Source organism: Stegostoma tigrinum, chromosome 40 (genome assembly GCF_030684315.1).
Source record: "Stegostoma tigrinum isolate sSteTig4 chromosome 40, sSteTig4.hap1, whole genome shotgun sequence".
Taxonomy (NCBI): domain Eukaryota; kingdom Metazoa; phylum Chordata; class Chondrichthyes; order Orectolobiformes; family Stegostomatidae; genus Stegostoma; species Stegostoma tigrinum.
In genome coordinates, this window is record NC_081393.1 from 10,182,615 (window position 1) to 10,203,748 (window position 21,134).

General features: G+C 40.0%; 1 protein-coding gene across 3 annotated transcripts in view; it reads right to left on the reverse strand.

Annotated features, from left to right (window-relative positions):
• Nucleotides 1-144: 144 nt before the first annotated feature.
• The window catches only part of LOC125448102 (cytosolic purine 5'-nucleotidase-like), a 48,100-nt gene continuing 27,110 nt past the window's right edge, over nucleotides 145-21,134 (reverse strand). For all 3 annotated transcript variants that reach the window (XM_048523140.2, XM_048523139.2, XM_048523141.2), the window contains exons 7-18: nucleotides 20,367-20,460; nucleotides 19,061-19,114; nucleotides 16,991-17,074; nucleotides 13,694-13,735; nucleotides 11,596-11,703; nucleotides 10,698-10,764; nucleotides 9,106-9,276; nucleotides 7,870-7,921; nucleotides 7,381-7,441; nucleotides 6,215-6,391; nucleotides 4,471-4,578; nucleotides 145-2,855 (exon numbers count right to left, since the gene is read on the reverse strand). In XM_048523140.2, coding sequence (XP_048379097.1) covers nucleotides 2,802-2,855; nucleotides 4,471-4,578; nucleotides 6,215-6,391; nucleotides 7,381-7,441; nucleotides 7,870-7,921; nucleotides 9,106-9,276; nucleotides 10,698-10,764; nucleotides 11,596-11,703; nucleotides 13,694-13,735; nucleotides 16,991-17,074; nucleotides 19,061-19,114; nucleotides 20,367-20,460 — 1,072 coding nt within the window. In that variant the 3' untranslated portion in view covers nucleotides 145-2,801. The remainder of the gene's footprint in view (nucleotides 2,856-4,470; nucleotides 4,579-6,214; nucleotides 6,392-7,380; nucleotides 7,442-7,869; nucleotides 7,922-9,105; nucleotides 9,277-10,697; nucleotides 10,765-11,595; nucleotides 11,704-13,693; nucleotides 13,736-16,990; nucleotides 17,075-19,060; nucleotides 19,115-20,366; nucleotides 20,461-21,134) is intronic.

Genomic DNA, 21,134 nt, shown 5'->3' on the forward strand with positions numbered 1-21,134 from the left:
ATTTCTATGATTTAGCCTGCTCTGGCACTGAAACTTCTCATTCAGAGGCAAGAGACCCTGTTGAGTCACAGTTTTTTTGAAAAAATAGTTTCACACATGAAAATAGTATTGGTTGTGTGTAAAAGGAACTGACCGAGAGTTGGGAACAGTGTTTATTTCGCAGTTGGCAGCAAAAAATATTAACCATGTTGCAAAGATGCAATCAGGCCAATTACAAACATATGATGATTGACAAAGGTACCATTAGACCAGATGACATGTAACAGTAATATTTTGGTCTGAAGGGAAAACTTAGTTAAGGCTGAAATATCTGTGCCACCAAAGTAATCAGGGTGCATTACATATATCGCAACAAATCTTTCAGAAGGGGTTTCAGCCTCAGAGATTACGAGGGGGCCTAGAACACTACGCCCTTTTTTCTTTCAAATGTAAACTAATCTCCGTATGACATCATTGTCTTCCCATAGATTCCTTCAATGTTAACACTTTCAGCCCCTCAGACACTGATACAAACATACAGCACTTAAAGTTTTCGTTTGTAATCTTCCGAATCTCAAGTATTCAGAAGAACAGTCCAGACCTTCCCCTGAAAACAGACTACAAGGGGAATACATTATTTACATGCTAACAGAACCACAGCAAGAGCTGCACTTCAGTTTTCGCTATCTGCAGAAAATAGCAGTATTGGGGCTTCATTAAAACATTTTCCTCAGCGTGCAAATCTCCAAGACAACACTGTTTACTCAACAGTGTCATGCAACAGAAAGATGCAAATGTAATGCCCCAAATATCCCAAAGCAGGTTGGCTGGAGCATTCATCAAACTGTGCAGAAAATACAACTTGGCAATTTAGTGCCCAGTACAATTTCTCCAAATCTCCCAGGATCAATGTTGTGACACACTGGCTTTTGTCCAAATTTTTTTCAGTTGCAGTCGCACAGTCACATGTAAATCTTTTCAACTGCAATGTACGAACATAATGAAGACGTTAAGAAATTGATCTGCAATCCTTTGACCAACTAGGGACAGGTTTGAAGGACTGAATGGCCAAATTTTGTTTCATCGTGACTTTGACCCATATGCAATACAATATGATGGCCACCTGTCCATTTTAGGATTGATTCATACAATTTTGACCGAAGAGCAATATCTCATTCAGATCGTAAAATTCCATCTTTTTGGTTTCTTGAAAATGTTTTTAATTAAAAACAAAATCCCAAAGGTCAATATCAAACCATTTTGAAAAGCATCATGAAATGTCAGATGTTCCTATAACAATCAACAAAACAAAATCTTTGCGACCTACCTCCAACTAAAGAATCAAAGAAAACAACAACTGCAGATGCTGGAGTCAGAGTCAACACAGTGTGGACCTGGAGGAACACGGCAGATCAGACAGCATCAGAGGAGTTTTGAAGAAGGGTTCTGACTCGAAACGTCAACGTTCCTACTCCTCTGATGCTGCCGGACCTGCTGTGTTCCTCCAGCTCCACACTGTCTTGACTCTACCTAACTCCAACTGTTGTCTTACGTACCTTGAAACGCCAGAAACCTTTGTATCTGTAACTGTTACACAAACACAATATCAACACTAAATGGCACTATTATTTTTACAGGGAAAAGTCTGTTTGGAATTTGTTGCCTGAGTAAATTAAAAATTTTAGGCTGGATAACACTTGCTATCTTGTACATTATTTTCAAATTTTATAGAGGGACTCTGATTCGAACCATTTTTCATTAACTCAATTGACTGAAAATGTTTATAACTGAAGTAAATTCACATACAGCTCTCTGGCTCAATTCTACTTCAATCTTTAGTGGTCAACTAGAAGTAGAAATTAACACGTGGAAATCTCAATGTTTGGTTTACATCATCCTAAATTTCACATCCTCAAACCTCAGTTCAAATCTTCAGCCCAAACCCTTTTTGCTGTGAGATGTTTTCAGATACTGCAATTTGAATAACATCTGTTCAATCACATCTATACAAATTTCTCTGAACTTTTGGAAATCAATAATTTCAGGGTTCTTGGAATGAGAGAGTTCAAATATATTCTCTAAATATCCTGTACAAGTGCAATAAGGGGTAAAGACTCCAGAAAATGGATCATACACTCTGAAGGAATTTTCACAAAGCATTTCCTTTCACTTTCACCAAAACTGACATGTCCTTCTCTACATTCTTCTCTGCTGTCTCCGTGACTTGAATGTGTTCCATAATGCAGCAGATTTCCAGCCATACGTTTTGGTGTCAAGGGAAGGATGTGTTTGTGGGATCAGGTCTTCATCTGAACGAAGCAACATCATTTATTACCTCTTGGGAGAAAATTTCAAATAACTCAAGGAGAAAACATTCAAGTGCAGGAGTATGAAATAGTACAATACTTTGTAAATGACAGACAACTCCTGAGGTATTCAGTCACAATGTTACGACACTTTATGAAGTCTGTGTAATGTGATGTGAATATCATATAGACTGAATTGTTCCATTCTTTAAACCCTATCTTAATTCAAATTTTTCAATCAATGTTTCCTTTAAATGTTTGTTGCCATTGTTATTCTGGCCATTACTGCCTGTGTGCAGCCTCCAGGAAGAGTTATTTGGTCAGCCTGAATTGATGTTTGAAAGATGAACTCGCACACAGACCTTGATAGATCACACAGTCACAATGAGTTATCAGGTGGATCAGAATCATTCTTGAGGGTCATTATGTTTTTGTTGTCAGTGGATACATTGTAGGGAATATTTCCCAAACACCAAAAGACTAATTCATTACCACTTTAAGAAACTTGCAATTTGTTCATTTCTCTTCCTCCTCCACGCTTGTATCAGTTCCATCATTTTGCCAACAAGCCTAAATGTTGAATAAAAGTGAAATTTTTAACTGAACAACCTTCAAGTTGGCATCAAATAAACAGTGAAAAATTAAAATGTTGCACAAATACCAACGGTGCAGTGCAAAGCCAACATCTATCTCACTGAATGAAGGGCAGGTGTCACAGTATTTCTGCTGTGAGGGAGCTGGGGGAGGAAGAGCAGCACAGTTATCATCAAGGATGTCCAATAGAGGAACATGTTGTACAGTGAAGGGTTAATGATACCTTTATTCTAAGAATAGCAACTGAGCATGAATTTTATATACAGCAAAAAGTTATTCCAGTCAAAAAAAAAGGACGCGATGAGAAGGAAGAATTATCCATGGTAACAAAGGTGGTCAAAGACAGTATCTAATCAAAACTAAGGCATATAAAGCAGTGAAAATGGGTGGTCAGCCAGAGGATTGGGTTTATTTTAGGATCCAGCAGTAGATGACGGAGAAGTTAATAAACAGGGAGACATTGATTTTGAATGTAACTTGGCAAACAAATCGCAAGAACTCTAAAGTTTATAAAAAGAGTGAACGTAATTTTGTCAAAGAGAAATCATGTTTGATGAATTTGCTAAAGTTCTTTGAGGAAAATAGCCTTAGAGGTTTATATCTTTGAAGATATAACAAGCAAACTTAACAAAGAGTAGATACTGTATTTGCATTTCCAAAAGCAAACAGTCAGGTACCACATAAAATATTATTGCACAATCTAGGAGCTCACAGCTTTGGGGGTAGTTATTAGCATGGAAAGAGGATTGGTTAACACACTGAACACAATCAGGGTGAATGGGTCCTTTTCAGATTGGAAAAATGCAATGAGTGGGATGCCACAAAGATCAGTCCTTGGGCCTCAATCATTTAAAATCTATGTTAATTATTATGAAGGAAGGGTAGATTGTAACATATCCAAATTGGCTGACAACACAAAAATAGGTGAGAAAGCATATTGTGAAAAGGGCATAAGGAATCTACATGTGCATGTAAGTAGGTGAAAAGGCAAAAATGCAGCAAATTAAGTTTAATGAAGGGAAGCTGTGATGTCATGCACTTTGTTTGAGAAGATTGAGGCAGTAGACCATTAGTTAAATGGAAACAGACTCCACAAAAATGCAACATACTGGGTGTGCTTGTGCATGAAACACAAAAAGTGAGCATGCAGAAACATAATCAATGCTGAAGAAGCTCGCCAAAGGAGATGTTCAAAAGATGTTTCCACATGTGGGATGATCTTGAATTTGGTAACGTAGTCAGAGAATATGCAGACACTTACTTAAATCTGGGATGAGAAGGAATTTATTCTCCTAGAGGATTGTGAAGATTTGGAATTATGTCCCCTGCAGAGATGGGGTGGCTAGATCACAGAAAGTATTTAAAAGGGGGGTCAATAGATTTTGGAATATCAGGGAGTTGAGGGCTGTAAGAGACTGGCACAAAAGAGGAGTTGAAGCGTGGACAGATTGGCCACAATCTTTTTGAATGGCAGGGGCAGGCATAAGGGGTCAAATAGATTACTCCTCCTCTTATGTTCTTAAAATGGCATGACATTGGCTATTATGGGTGTGGAGACGGAAGTGGTAGGCAGGCCTAAACACTGACTGACCTGGTGGTTCCCATTGGTAAGTTCGATTTTGTTCATTTGATTCTCCAGCAAAGATTCCATGCAACTGATATCCTGTGGAGCGTGATCAACTGTTGACTCATGAGGCATCTAGGAAAAGGAAAAGATTCTTCATTCATCAATGAAATCATACCATGAACTGCAGCCAACTTGAGAAGGTGATGCCACTCCACAAGCACAGAAGATTCTTCTCATTTAAGGCTCGAGCTGTCCCATTTGACAAAGTCAAGTATATAATCTGGAACATCTCAAGATCAATCTAAACTAATGCTAGAATTAGATGATCAGAAACAGGCTGGTGGTTGAGTCACCACAATTGGCCTCACTGCCCTAGGGTAGGAGAAGTTAACTTTTGATTGTATGTGGAAGAATGAGACTGTTACTTCAGTGTCACTCAAGGTGCAGTCTAATTCAAGGCAATGCCTTCAGCAGAGAATGAGCAAAACAGACAAATTGGTGTATTATTCCTGAAACTGATACTCAAGTTGGAAATAAATTTGCATACAAAAAGCTGTTACTCTCAAAAATCTGTGAAATCTATGAGGATTGTTAGAAGAGGGAGAATATTTTGCTTTTTAAAAATTAATTCAAGATACTTAATTCATCAAATGAGTGGCGCAGTAAATATCAATGCTGAATATCATTTGTAAATTCTCCAAGTAAAAGGGGGAGAATAACAAAAGACAAATTAGTGGAGACTGACAGACCGATTCATGAATTAATCTATTGTGAATTGAAGATCATGCAAAGTAACTATTAACCAGCCCAGTCATCCAAGAACTAAAAAGCTCTCAACACTGGCTGAAACTATTTAGAAAGAAGTTGTACTTATCCAGAGTCCAGTGACAGCAGCAGTTACTGGTCTTCTCAAGCTTGTTGCCAGTAAAAAGTGTTGTACCCAATGGATGGAATTGTAAACCCGCAAGATAGGCAGGTTGTCAGCACGGACAGGGGATCTGATAAAAATGCCCACCTCCTGGATCTCCTGCAATCTAAGGTTCACCCATCTACCTTATTACCTCCTCACCCCTTCCTCCCATTTGACCATGTGTCCCTCTTCTCTGGTACCCTAGCTGCAGCCTTGTAGCCAAGGCTTTCCAAACAACAATCTGTATGGCTGGTGATGAGAGAAAAGGAACTGAAGCAATTCTACTTCTGATTTTCTCAGCCCTTATAAATACACCTCCATCAATGAGCTTGCAGCCTCTCAGTAAATGTGAGCCCTTCATGTTTGCAATCTCCACATTCGGCACAAGCAAGCATTCCACAGATAAAAGGCATTTGTCCTTTTGAATGACTACTCAGGACTACGTCAGATGCACAGCACACAAACAGGTAATTTGTCTTGACCAGTAATTGCCACCATTGTGCTCCACTTGAGTGCCCGACCAACTTGCTTCAACAAAATTAAAATTAATTATAATGCTTCATTTTCTTCTTCCTCATACTTATATACATTCTTTGGAATGCATTGATACTATTTTCACTTGAATGACGCTATGGGGTAGCAAGTACCACATTCTCGCCATTCTTTGGAAAAAGAAGTTCCTTCTGGAATCTCTTTTGGTTCATTGATGACCTTTTTTTAGAACAGGAAACATTCTCTTTGTCTCAATTAATTAATGGTCAATATCAGAGTGGTTCCGGTCCAATAATTGTTCCTATTCATCTCAACTCTCTAAGTCTCGGTTTTGTAACATACAAATTGAGATAGTCACAGACTTACCAGGGCAGGAGGTGCTCGGAATAGGTAGCTGAAAGGGTAATATAGAAGATTTATACACGAGGCAGCATACAAGTCAGCATAACGCATCAGCTGACTAGCAAATAGTGTTTGCCTGGAGCCACATCTTAATAAACTTCCCATCTTTCCATAGCACATGTCCATCTCATGGGTCACTGCCTAGAAGCATGTGCAAAAAGTTAAGATTAAAAATGTTTAAATGTTGAAAAGTAGAAAAAAAGTGAAAAAATAATCCAGGCTCTCACAAAATAGATTCACAACAAAAGGTTTTGTATATAGAAGGATATTCAGCCCCTTGGATCTTATTGTCTAAAACTAAACAGTTTTGCTGTCTTCTGATTATGACATCTCACTGGTCCTGACTGTGAATTCACTGTAAGCACTCATGCATTTTCCTGACATTGAACAATCGCTATTAATGTAAAGAAGCATTTCCAGGCACCTGGTCTGAGCTTGGCTTTAAAGTTCTGAGAACGCTCCTTACTTTCTATTGTCCTGGTGTACTTGAAAATCTTGTGGGGTTTACTTTCTTTATCCTACTACATATCATACCTGTCTCTGTAAGGCATTCACTGAGATGCCTCATTTTGATTTCAGAGGCTGGACATTATCAAGTTGCTCTTGACATCTCTTCCCCACTTTTTCATGGGATCACCTTGGTAAGTCTCTCAAGCTTGAATGACACTATTATGTCACTTTGACCAGAAATGTGTGGGGTACATGTAAAGACTTATCAAACTACTGGATAGCCTCAATATGACTTCCAGGAAGTTTGACACAACTTACTGGTAATGACCATCTAACATGAAGTAGCCCTGATCAGCATTCTGTCTCTCTTTTAACTCATATTAGGAACTCCCAAGAATGGGTGGCTGGCACAATGTTGCAACTGCAATCCAGCTCCAACATGTCTGCATTTCAGGTTTAACAGAAGCATGTTTGACTACCTGCAAGTCATTTTAAGTAGTGCAGGCAGTCAGGTGTTTACTACAGCATTTAATGACCTCCAGACAGATGAATTCAGTATTTTTCATTGACTTTCACAAAACCAAAGTCCCCAACACATATTTATAAAGGTGAATCACTGAATCCCCTTTTATTGACTCAAGATTACAGCCAGGATGCTATCATTTGAATGCACCTCTTACTTTTATTTGTTTCCGAATTAAGGTGATATCAGGACGTTCATTGCTGCTGCTGTCCAGATTCCTGACATAACAGAAACAAATATTACGTCAAGGTCATTTTAACATTGCCCTATCTTTACCCCCATTACAGGAAACATATCAGACAAGTACATTTTCAATACTTAGTCAGCAAGGACGCACTTCCAAAGTATGCATCTTCTTTCAAAGTGACACAACTTCATCTTTATTCCTTTAGGCTTTAGTCACTTGTCTTGATGACAACCTTCAAACTAAAAGGCTGGATAACCACTTTCACACCTTTGGTCGGGGCTGCTCCAAGCCAGACCTTTCCTGGTCTGATTTTTATAGGCTAGTTTGCCTCCATTGATGCAGTTTCTTTGTAAATTCTAACCTCACAGTGGGGATTCAGTTCATTTTGGGACATGTTTCAATCTTGTGCACAGTGAAAACAGTTTCCCACAAATTCAGGGTTACTTTTCACTCACTCACTTGTAAATATTTGCCACAAACATATCAAGGTTCCGAAGTTCTTCAAAAAGACCTGTGAAAAAGGACAAGAAAAGGTGAAATGCTGCTTATTATCATAAATAGCTACACTACTGAGATCCACACAAGAATAAACTGCATTTCTATAGAGTCTACACCATAGAAAAACATCCCAACATGGTCACATAAACTGAGACAATTAGGTGGCTGCCAAGTCAAATCAGTAAAGATCAGGACTGCTGACCAAAATCTTTGTCAAACATATCTGTTTTCAGGCTTTAAAGAGGGAGAAAGTGGTGATGATGTGGAAGAGTTTAGGAATGCCATTTCAGAGTATGGGACTAAGGTGGCTGAAAGCATAACTGGTAATTATCAGGGAAAGGGAATTGGAGGTGCAGAAAAGGATCAAACAGGATGGGTAAGGAAATTGCCATTAAGATAAGCAAAGGATAAAACCATGAAACAATCTAAACACATGGATGTGATTTTTAAGTTGGAAGCTTTAGGAGACTGGAATCTAAATTAAATTGCAAGTACTTTGGATCAGAGATGCAAAAGCATGGGTGAGTTCCAGCAGAAGATGTAAAGTTGAATGTTGATGCACATGTGGAGACTAACTGCATGTCTTTACATGATGTGGCTTGGGTGAAGCATGTCAATAAAGAAAAAGGAGGAAGCCAATGACAGATAATTGAAGGATTCCAGAACTAACAATACACTTCAGATACTCCTGCCAAAAACAAATGGGGAAGAGGGAAGCAAGTGTGGGCAGTCTCACCAAGCTGAAGAATGGAAGAAAGGCATCAGAGGGCAATGGGTGATTATTTGCATCAAATTTACAGAGATGTCAAAGAAAATGCAAAGGGCATTGACTGGTCACAGAGAATGTCATTGCTGACTTTGGTGAGAGCCATCAAGTGCTAACAATGGAGGAAAAAACACAATTGAATTAATTCAAACACAGAGCAAAGGGTGAGTGCAGCCTTCTGAATACAAATTTTGAATGATCCAGATCTACGAACACTTGGATAAACTAATTGTGTATCGAATGCGCTCAAGTTTGCACTCACCATGGGTTTAGACTCACAGGATATTTGGACTCCATATATTCATTTCATTTTGAACCTTAACCACAGTATGGCCTGCACTCTAATGCAGACATGAAAGCTGTTAGCTATTTACAAATTGAGAGTGGTGGAAAGTTGGATGTGCCTCCAAATCCACTTAGCTCGGACTTACTGCTCCTCTCTGTCCAGACCTGCAGCTCATGTGCCAGTTCAGGCACAACCAGGAATGTCCTCCAGCCCTGCCGTTTCTTGGATTTGAGGATGTCTCCAAAAATATGATTTCCAATGTACAAAATCTCTTTACCCTTCACTCCCAAAAGGTCACAGATCATATCTGAAGACCCTAGAACAACATATACATAGAATCTTTTGTCAATCCGTCAGGCAGAAAGATCCCATTTTCATTTAAAGTCTTTTGCTAACTGAGATTCATGGTGCACTGACCACCATGGCTTGGAGCGACTATTCTCACACAATCTTGCAATTTTCAATGAATTAACGACAACCAGATTTTGGCCACCTTTCGTGGTCAATTGCACTATTAGTTAGGCAGGTATGCCATGCAATGTAAGTGCACTATCAATGCATTTCACGCCTGCTGACTTTTTTCCTAATAGTCAGGAAGACATATAATGTGGCTCAATACATACTGAGAGGCCAATTTGGGCCGCATCCTACGTCTTCAGGCATTTTGCCCACCTTGGGAGGATCACTGCCATGCAGCAGGATCACCACATGGAACTTGATAATGCAGATCTTTGGACCAAACAGATCTTCTCTTATATGGGATTAGTGGTTGACTAGACATGAATTACATCAAGACTTTTCCCCCTGAAATGGTATACATTCGAACCAGTTCCAGATAATCTTGTGAGTCAGCAATGGAAAGCTTTCCAGTGTTCCATTTGTTAAATTCCAATCGTATGCCTCTGCAGACTTGTTAGCTTTATTTAGGCTTGCTTAACTTGGGAAGGAGATATTTCTCTATGAGGAATGAGCGTGCAATATGCATCAGTCAAACAGGAATAATTGGACTGGATTTCTCAGTAGCTTGCTTTAAAATCTTCAACAGGTGTTCAGCTGTGTCAGATATCATACAGATTCTACAGGGAAATATATCTGAGCCAATGTTTTGGATTGGGTGGGGCTTCAGAGTAATGACACCCACAAGTTTTGTTTTTATTTTGTTCATAAGATATGGGCATCACTGACAAGGCCAGCAATGATTGCCCAATCCCTAACTGCCTCATGGGCAGTTAAGTCAAACACAATGCTGTGGATTTCTAGTCACATGTAGGCAAAACCAGGTAAGGATGGCAGTTTCCTTCCCTGAAGGGCATCAGTGAACCAGACAGGTTTTTCCTGACCAATTTTCCCCAATAATTCCAATTCAAGGTCATTTTCAGACTCTTAATTCCAGATTTTTATTGAGTTCAAATTCCATCATCTGCCATGGGGAGATTTGAACACAGGTCCCCAGAAAATCGCCTCGGTCTCTGAATTAATAGTCTCGTGGTAATACCACTAGGGCATTGCCTCCCCTTGAGTCAGCAGATACGTAAAGTATAAACGTCCTTGAGTTCAGTGACATGACCAGAGGTCAACGGGAGTTAGTCAAATATTTGAACTGCACGTTTTTAATAATTAATTTCAACAGTCTGTCAAAATGTTGTCCTCAATGCCCTCACATTAAACATATTCATTGTGTTGATAGACAACATATGCAAGTGTGTAAGACTCAATCTGACAGCACAGGGGACTCACCTCCAGAGTAAACAATACTGTTTTGCAAGGGGCCTGTGTAAGTGCCAATTCGAAGTTTCCCAGATTCCTGCAATATAATGTAAATGAATAAATAAATGTTCAGCATGATTCACTGAAGCAACCTGAGAAATTCTGATGTCGAATAGTTTGGATGAAAAGATATGTAATTTATTTCACTGCCTTTGTAACTTCTATAATGAGAACAAAGTTTTCAAACCAAGCACAAGAATTTCCGGCAGAATATATTCATTGGTGTGGGCGACCAGATTTTCAAGTTAGCACAGGGACACACAGAAAAGTCTTTGGAAAGTAGGGTTGCATGATGATCGACATGTTGGGTGACCAATGGTTGAGGCTGGGGAGGAGCTGTTGCCGATGGGAGGTCACGTGATGACACCTCCTCAGACCCTGTCCAAGAACAGTGAGCTGTGCTATTCCATAAATCACTAACAGGCATCATAAGTAATGAAGCCTTGGCTCCAATAAAATGAGAAGTCAGACGACACCAGGTTATAATCCAACAGGTTTATGTGAAATCACATGCTTTCAGAATGCTGATCCTTCTGTTGAAGGAGCAGCGCTCGAAAAGCTTGTTGATTTCAAATAAACCTGTTGGACTATAATCTGGTGTCATGGGACTTCTGACTTTGTCCACGCCAGTCCAACACTGGCATCTCCACATCACGTCAATAAAATGGTGACAATTCATTTACAGTTTCCTTGGGATGGTGTGATTAAGAGCAACTGGTCTGCTGCTTGCAATGCAGTGAGCTGTAATGTGAAGATAAGTCTCAGATAATCAGCAAGAAGCAGCTGCCCGAAGTGAGAGGGATGAAAAATGCAACCTTACTGCTTCATACTTCCGTCTTTGTCATTGAGGCAGACCTCCATTACTCACAGTGTCAACCAGTCTGAGAACGGTTCCTTCTCCAAAGAATAAAGGTTTTCTTGCATCTACTAAAATCAGGTCAAAGTAGGAATGCCAGGAAACATGCGAGGTGCCAGACTCGTGAAGAAAAAAGAAGAAATGTCAGATGTTAAAACGTGCTGACCAACATTAGGTTCTGGAAATGTTTCAATTTGACAATTCTCATGCTTGTTTTCAATCTCTCTATGGCCTTGTCCTCTGTGAACGCCTGAAATTCGACAAGCCTTTTGAGCTCCTTCAAATCAGGCCCCTTGCACATCTTTGATTTTCATTGTTCCAATATCATATACAATGCATTCATTTGTGTGAGGCCTAAACTGTGGAATACGCTTCCTGAAGTTCTCTGCCTTTCTTTCTTTCTTGAACATTTTGTCACCTGTCTTCATATTTCCATTTGTGTTCATGTCTTAAATTTTGTTTAATATTGCTTGTTGAGGGCTTGAAATACTTTTGCAACTTTAAGAAGTTATAAAAACATAAAATTGTTATTTGCTTTGAACTGGCTCAAAAAGAATACTGTCCAAACATAGAGTTTTCGTTATTCACATATTGGGGATACAGATCACCACAAGCATTGAGAATGAGTTTAGTTTTGCTGCATTCCACGAATGAAGAACTCAAGTCCTGAAGATGGTAAGGGTAACATCAACATGTGTTCCTCTATGCTTCTTCAATTGAAAATCAAAAGGTACAGGACATGTCTGTTTTGCACTGCTTCCTGTGATGTGTTAAAGTAAAGGAATGTAGGATAATACATACTGGAATTATAAAGAAGTGCTGCAGTCAATCCAGATAAGAGTTCCCACGGGGCAACATTTTTTCTGAAGGTGGGCAATTCCTGACCATAATAACAGGAAGTCAAAACAACAGAAAAACACTCACACTTCTTTGCCCACATCAGACCCACTTACACCTTACACCAATATTTCAAAGTATTAGGGAGTCAGTGAAGCAGAAAGGAGGAAGAATTACAGAAAGTGAAAAGAAAAAGTTCAATGTACAGTTGGCCAAAGTAAGTATTCTAAGGAGTGAAATTGAGAGTTGACATAGAGCAGTCACATTAAATACAGGAGGGCAGCAAAAGCAGCGTCTGTGATACTGTATCACCTGTGTTCAGAGGTCTGGATCAGGTATGAAAAAGGACCTGGCATTCAAATGTTGAGGTAAAAATTGTTGTCAGGTTCAAATGAATACGCATGTAAAAACACGAGACAGTAAATACTGGGGACTGAAATGGCTCAAGTCATGAGTTTAGTACAGTACTGAAGGTCTGTACTTTCTGCAGGAGCTGACAATTCAGGTTCACACTTGTGCTTCACCTATAACTGCACTTGGCGTCAACATATTTCTGGGACTGTTTGCCTTTTAATGGTTCAGCTGCTGGGATGCAAACAAGGACAGGTAAATATTGAGGCTACAGGGGTAAACCGAAATTAGTACAAACATGCTTACTAATCCAGGTGCAGAAGTAGGCCATTTGGCTTTTGAGCCTGCTTTGCCACTCAAAAAATCATGGCTGATCTGATTGTGGTCTCAATTCCATTCCATCTATCGCCAAAACATTGGACTCCCTTGTTCATCAAGAATCTATCCAGCTCTGCCTGAAAAGTACACAACAACCCTGCCTCCACTGCTCTCTGGTGTAATTCAAAGAGGGCTCCAAAGATACACAGCCCTCTGAGAGAAAAATGTTCTCCTCATTTCTGTCTAAAATGGATGATCACTGTTTTTCTTAAATTGTGTCCCCTCATTCTCATCTTCCCTAGAATGGGAAATGTCCTTTCAGCATCCACTCTGTCATTTACCCTCTAGATCTTAAATATTTCACGATTTGTACTGTGATATGTCATTTCGCCCTGCACAGTTCTGAAGTCCCCATGTCATTTTATTTTAGTTGAAAATTGATTGTTCCCTTGTCTGATTATTTCAAACGGGGTGCATCTTTTTCAGGTATGCTCATTGTTAAGCCCCATTACCCAGCACTGTGTTTTATGTGCAGACCACACCCTGATTGTTACAGGTCAGCTTCAGTCTGTGACATGTATGATGCAGTGATTTGGAATTTTACCTTTGGCCCATGCGGGTAGTCGATCAGATATTTCATTATTGCCTGCAAAAGAAAGGAATTGAGGATGAGCACAAGCAAGTCACATGTCTGAGGAGTTAATGTCTGCTGTTTACGTCCTGCCAATCATTTTGAAATTATGAGCAACCCATGAACATCTACACGCTTCAAAATCTACAACCTACTCAGTGCCTTTCACAAATGTCAGTGACCTCAAGCAAGTGCTGTTCATGTGTGAATTTTAACAGCAAGTGTTTCGAACATTTCCCTGTGAAATTGTCACAATTTAGAAACGGAATCTTCCCAGCCATTGCACAAGATACTCATTGGCGAGAAAGTTGGCAGAATCATGTGAGATTGGCAGTGAGGATCTCAGCAACAGAACCAAAAACTCCCACTTTCCAAGCAAGCGTAAGAGTTAGATGAGATTCTTGTTTGTGAATAGCATGCTTTAGATCCACATGATTTCATACCTTGTTTCAGTTTCCCAACCTCTCACCTGCCAGGTAGAAACTAAATGTTGACAATTCTCATCATGAAAATCAGAGCAGTAACTTGGCTACGCCAGCTTGTCACTAGGGTTTGGAGGGATATAGGCCAAATGATGGCAAAGGGGACTAGGTCAGTTCAGAATATCTGGTTGGCACAGATCAGTCGGTCTGTTTCTGTGCTGTATAACTCTTTGACTCGATCCTTGGACCTTCATCAGTCACCGACATCTCAGGGCAGGATCAATGGTCAGTGACCACACACAACTGCATTTGGTAGAACCTCCAGGTCCCTGTCAGCAAAGTAGGTTGCCAATTAACTTCTGTCCAACATGCCCAGGGCAAATAAAAACGAATTATGCAGGACAGCTGCCAAATGCCAGCATTTGACAGTGTGATCAGATGATTTTAAAGATCATACAGGTGTCGGAATCCCAGGAGGTCCTGACAATTGCCAGTACTTCTGACTGTGGCAAATGGAAGAACACAATGTGCAGGGAACTCGAGAGCTGAAGTGCATAGCCAAATGAATGAAGGTACCTCGAGAAAACTCGATCGGGTCCACAATGAGAAACCTTCTATAAAGCTCATCAAAAATCATACATCACCATTTTCTGTGAAGATTCAGTTCCACAAAATCATTTTCTCTTTCAAACAGTCTACAAAACTCCTGTCAGCAAACTTGCTTTCTATGGTCCATTAAAGCATTTTGATGACTGATGCATGAATAATTTCCCTTGTTGTGATAATACACTCACCAAGAACCAAGACACATTGGGGCTAATCCTAGCTTGGAGGCTGGCAGGGAACTGAGAGCTGTTTCTGGCCAAAAAATTTGCTCCAGATTCTGCTGAATTTAAGTCAGGACCTGATTTCAATTTTTGTCTTTTTACTCCAGCTGCAGCCAGCTAGTTTGTGAGGTAATGAGGGAGATAGGCCTTGGGCACAAGAACATCCAAGAATGGAAAGGAGGGAGGGAAACTGTGGATCAGGAGGGAATGGTTCAAGTTATCTGATCACAGCAGTGAAGCAGGAAAGCTGGATCCAGTTGCTTAGCAAAAGCTTACCGACTGGATCCATCCTTGTTGCACTTGAGCTTCTGGCTCTCAAAAGGCTATGAAATCTGGCTGGCCAGAGTTCAATTTAAAATATAAATTAAATCTAAGGCATACAACCTTGTTAGGATAGGTCAATAAACAATCCACCTCCTGGGAGCAGTTTGGTTGTGTGTCCCTACTCCGTCCTTTACAACCAAAGTAAGGCAACTTCCAGTTCTAAGGAAGGGTGGCCAGACCCGAAATGTTAACTCTGACTTTTCTTCACAGATGCTGCCAGACCTGCTGAGCTTTTCCAGCAACTTCTGTTTTTGTTTCTGATTTACAGCATCTGCAGTTCTTTCCATTTTTAAGGGCAACTTCCAGGTGGATTGGGGTCAGAGTTTAGATTTTTAAATATGTTAACATCCTACATGACCTAATTCCACATAATTTAGGAGAAATGCTCCTCATAATATCACAGTCTTTGAGTATCCATGTTTCAGAGTGACAGATATTAATATCAGCATTGTGTCCAAGGAAGCATGTGTGAAGCATACTGGTTTGATTATCATGAACACAAGTTAACATTCTGCCCCCATCTACAGCTTAGACACTTCATCTAATCTGCCCTGAATCAAACTGCTCCAGGTTTCAGAATGAATGGAGTTGAAGTAGATGTCGGCCATTCAATGGTGGAGCAGGCCTAAGCAACTGAGTGAGCAACTCCTACTTCTAATGTTGAAAACTTGTTTGTGCTCAATTTATGTTCTTTGCCAAGGAAACCTCCAGCAGCACAGTTAATGTTTCGAGTCCGGTGACTGTTCATCACAATGCATGTCTGTCCTGGGCTTCAAAAACTTTGAGGTCCAAGACAGACATGCATTATGATGAACAGTCACCAGACTTGAAACAGTAACTGTGCTTTCTTCACACAGATGCTGCCAGACCTGCTGAGATTCACCAGCAATTTCTGTTTCTGTTACAGATCTTTAGCACCTGCAATTCTTTGTTTTATTTTATTTCAAACATGCATTCTCTGGGGTTCCTCATGATAGCAGACCATATTATGAGGTAGCTCCAAGTTTAGTGAAGAAACTGTCAACAGGAGAAACTCAAATTCAGAGGCATTGACACATAACCTAAGTTTTCGGATTGTGCTATCAGTATTGGTGCATGTGCTTTTCCTACTTTAAATGGTTGGCGGTGAAAATAAACTCCCATTAACTGATGTCAGTTTATGATGACAGCTCAGGAACAGACTGAATACATAACAAGAAAGGATGGCTGCAACCAACTGCTAAAGAGACAGTGACCATGAATGAAGAAAAGGGAGTTGACTTTCCAGCATCTTGAAAAGAATCAGATTGATATCAAACAGGATGCCATTCAGCCCATTTTTCCCATGTCAGTTCTCGAACACAGCGATCTACTTTCTGCCAATACCCTGCTCTTTTTCAATTGGCCTCTCAACTTATTTCTCCTGAAGCATTTAACGAATACTCTTCTGCAAGTTATCGCTGAATCTGCTCTCATTCCTTTACCAGGACGGTCATTCCTGATCAGAACTTGCTGCATCTTTCATTAAAACAGAACATGTATGGTCAATGTGTGTAACAAGAATGGTGTATTTTGGTTGGAATTTCATTGAGCTGTCTTTTCTCTTTTTAAGTGGTGATCAATTTCGGTTAAGTCCCAAATTCTCTGTGTTTATTTGCAGATTTTTAAAAACCCAGGTAGTTGCAGAAGGCATTGAATGAAATAAAATTTACACTTACGTCAGTGTAGGAATAATCACTGTTAGTGGCAAGGAAAACTTTTCCCACTTCTCTCATTCGCCGAAGGAGCACAGGCAACCGAGGCTGTAAAGGAACAACTGTCAGTTGCAACTCAGTTAGCCAGTGTAATACTTTTGTTAGGCCAGGGAATCTCCGCAGGCCATTTGAAATGTTTCAATTTGAGAAGGGATGGGATGGAGCTGAGATGAACACACTGTTTTCAGCAGTTGTTAAGTCTCAAACAGTGAGACACTGATGTAAACTAGGCCAAATATGTGAGATTTAGGAGAAAGAAACAAAAAAAATACATTTATTTGGACAAACTATGATTGTGGAATACACTGTTAGAGTGAGTGAACAAAACAAAATTTACATCAACAGTTATGATGTGACAAAAAGGAATAAAGGAGATGGAGTCAGATTAGGAACATGGGATTAGGACAGCTATGCATGTGGAGTACACATTAAATGCAAAAAGTGATTAGTTGGATTAAACGGCTCTGTTTGCGTTGAAATATGTGTGGTTTGTATTGAAAACGTTTCTACAGTGCTCAATTTCCTCAGCAACATAAGCAAACTATGATTTTCCAATTAGAAGACACGCTTTTTGGCCCATGGAAGCAAACTCGGAGTTTCAATGCGGTGTAAGTATTCGGCTGAATCTAAACCTGAGTGTGTTTTGAAATTTGCATCCCTCCTTTTTCCAGTCACGGTTAAAATCTACCTGATCAGTTTTATATCACTTCAGTTATACTCTGCAGATGTGTTGAGGATGGATCACTGAATGTAAAATTATTGCCTGATGGGTTTCAATTGCTTGAATGAGAAGCTTTTTTTATGCTTCAGGTCATATGAGGAGAATGGGTTTCAAAAGGAACGGGGCAAATTTACAATCAGCATGGCAACAGACACAAATCCCATGAATTTTTTTCTGCTGCCTGAATTGTACACCTTTCCGACCAAAACTGCAGAGTCCAACTTGGTGGCAGCACCTGTGGAGTTTGAAACTCTTTGACTGGAGCCGTGACTGGGTCCTTTGCAATATGGTTATTATATCAGGACACTCTCTAAATTTGCCATTGTATTACCTGATAACTTGGACCTGCCCACTGAAAACTACCCTCCTATCCTTGGTTGTGACCACCAATGGCACTTCTCTTTCACTGACACCCACCCATGACACCTAATACCACCACCCCAATCCCCAAATTCCCACTCCAAATTTCACTGTCATGAGTAGTCTCTCAGTCCTGTGATTCCAGCGGGTGCTCCGCTAGCCAAGGACTCCTCACATGGCTACAGACTGTAGCACTGCATAGCTCTGGAGATAAAGGCAAGTTTGCCTTGTAAATCCATTACACAACATGCAGGCTACACTGTTTAGCCAATCGTGCAGGAAAACGCCCTTATACGGTCATTACTTAACAATTTAAGGGTCTTAAATGGATCACGTTGTGCTCCAATTTGTTGTGTTCATGTCCCTCCAACTTCACCATTTCCACACAGTAAAACATCTTTGTCCTCAGCTCCAATATTTTTACAGGCAATGGCTTCAAGTATTCACAGAAAATTATTGTATTATTTTGAATGTCCTTCTGATTTTCTTCCTGGTTGCATGCAGTTGTTTTGAGGAGATTTGTCATTAACTTTTGGAGAAGTATTAGCAATCTAGCTAGACCAGAACATGTTATCATTTAGAAGTTCCCAAAAATGACACGATCTTGTTTGTGCCAGATTAGCACCACTGTTGTGATGATGAAATGCATACAATTTCACCAGTAGCCTTGAAAAGCAAGTTGGAAAAGTCACAGTGCAGATAAAGTTGCAGGGATATGTAAAGAGATTGTGAATTTGACAAATGGAATGGCATTTTGAAAGAGCCAGATTGAGTGGTCAGAATAGCCTCCTTCTGTGCGGTACTATTCTTTGATTATATGGTTCAGCATGTTCTTAAAGATTTAAAAAGAATTATTTCATTAGGGGCATTTACTTATGTAGTGCATTTAGTGCTGGAGGAGCTTCTGAGAAGTGAGGAGAATGGACACCAAAGCACCAGAATGTTCTACTCACATCCTTCATAACATACTTTTCCAGGTTTCCAAGAGTTTTCTTCTTCAAGGTCCCCTGCAAAGGCAGAGAAAAATTTACAAAGAAAAAAAACTTACAAAGCCATTGTTTAAAGCTGCTTCAACCCTTTGATTAGGGGCTGTAGAAACTGCATAGGACCTGACGAAAACCAGCCTGGGATTTGTGGATTCAGATTATTTCCATTTTTCTGCTGTGTACCAACCAGATAAGGCTTGTCCCCTTACAGAGTTCAATGCCTGAAATGTAAGTCCTACAAGTGGTTCATGCAGAACTACGACCATCCAAAGATTTTGGATTCTTCGCCTCCTTCCTTCTGTAATGATCTGATTGGAGAGATTGTTACAGAACCTGAAATCTTCTTCTTATGGGCTGTCCTTAAAATAAATGCCGATCTGGTAAACAAACATAGAAATGGAGCAGAGGGGTGCAATGAAATCCTCCTTTATCAAGATTGTGCCTAAAATTGCAAGCACTCCTTTACGTCTTTGTTCCCCTTCCTGTGCCATAACATGCTGATATTTAAGGGCTGAGGTATCAAGCATCTCCACAGCTACTTGTACTTTGTACCTGAGCTGTAATCATTTCACAGATCCAAAGAAAAGGAAATGAGGCTTCAATAACGGAATGTTTGCAAATTATGGCATGTGCCTGCAATTATTTATCAATAGGGGGCACTATGTACTTGAAAGATGCAACAAAGAAGAAACGGTAACAGTGGCTCCTTAGACAGATAATTGTGGGGAATAAAGAGACAAATACAAAGAAACAGACAAAGATGGATCGATGAAGAAACATACAAGGAGAGTGATAGAAAGAGTACAACATACAGAGCAACAGAGAGGGAGGCAACAATGGAAAGATCACGATAGGCAGATAAAAGAAAAAGCAAACAAGAGAGACTGGAAGTGACCAGAGAGAGATAGAAGCAAATCATGAGAGAAGGAAATATATTCAAAGCTCTGTCATTTATGGTGTGAGTTGGAGAAAGATGATGCAGAAGCTGCAACAGAAATAAATACAAAAATATAGAGAAAAGCAGATGGATAGAAAACTAATAGAGGAAATGAGAAAGAACGGAAGCAAGGGAAATAATGGGAATATATCGACATGATGAGAATGAGATGGAGAGAAGGAGAAAGGGAAATCAGTTATCCTGGGCTCAGGAACCTGGGGAGAGCTTAGGAATCTCAATTGTTGTTACGAGTATGATCAGGTCCGTAAGTATTCTTATTTTGTATAACAACTGCGTCAGTACAACAACTCAGGAATATGAATTTGGAAACCTTACTGAGTCATGAACAAAATCCACTGTGTCTCGTACATCTTGGAACATGTTCCGATATGACATGAAGAGGTCACCATGTTTAAAGCCGGTTTCACAGCTGGAGAGGAACAAAGCAAAGCATTAAAATCAATGTCATACTTGCACACTGAGGAATTTTATTTATCACTGGTTGTCCTTTCCAATGTTTACAACAAAACCACATTGAATTCCTCATTTCCTAAGCATTAAACCAATCTCGAAAACAGCAATGTATATTGCTTCAGGCCTCTTCAGAATCTGGACAGGGCTACACAGAGATGAAGAATTCCAAAGGTAATTAAAAATGCAAGGACATTTCAGAGATAGCAGGAACTGCAGATGCTGCAGAATATGAGATAACAAGGTGTAGAGCTGGATGAACACAGCAGGCCAAGCAGCATCAGAGGAGCAAGAAAGCTGACGTTTCAGGCCTAGAATCTTCTTTTCTGAATAAGGGTCTAGGCCTGAAACGTCAGCTTTCCTGCTCCTCTGATGCTGCCAGGCCTGCTGTGTTCATTCAGCTCTACATCTTGTTATCTGCCAGGAGGTTTACTTTAGACTGGAGATTTGGTGGGTCAAAGGATCTGGAGGGAGGTGTCAACAGTGGAGCAGCCCAGTGAAAGCTCCATCACCTGTGTGTCAGATGTAAGGAAGACACATGAGAAGTAAAGGAACAGGTCTGAGCATTTACATTGGGCTTGTGCAGATTTCATATTCAGGAAGTATGGAGACTTCAGAGAGACTTGTTAATCA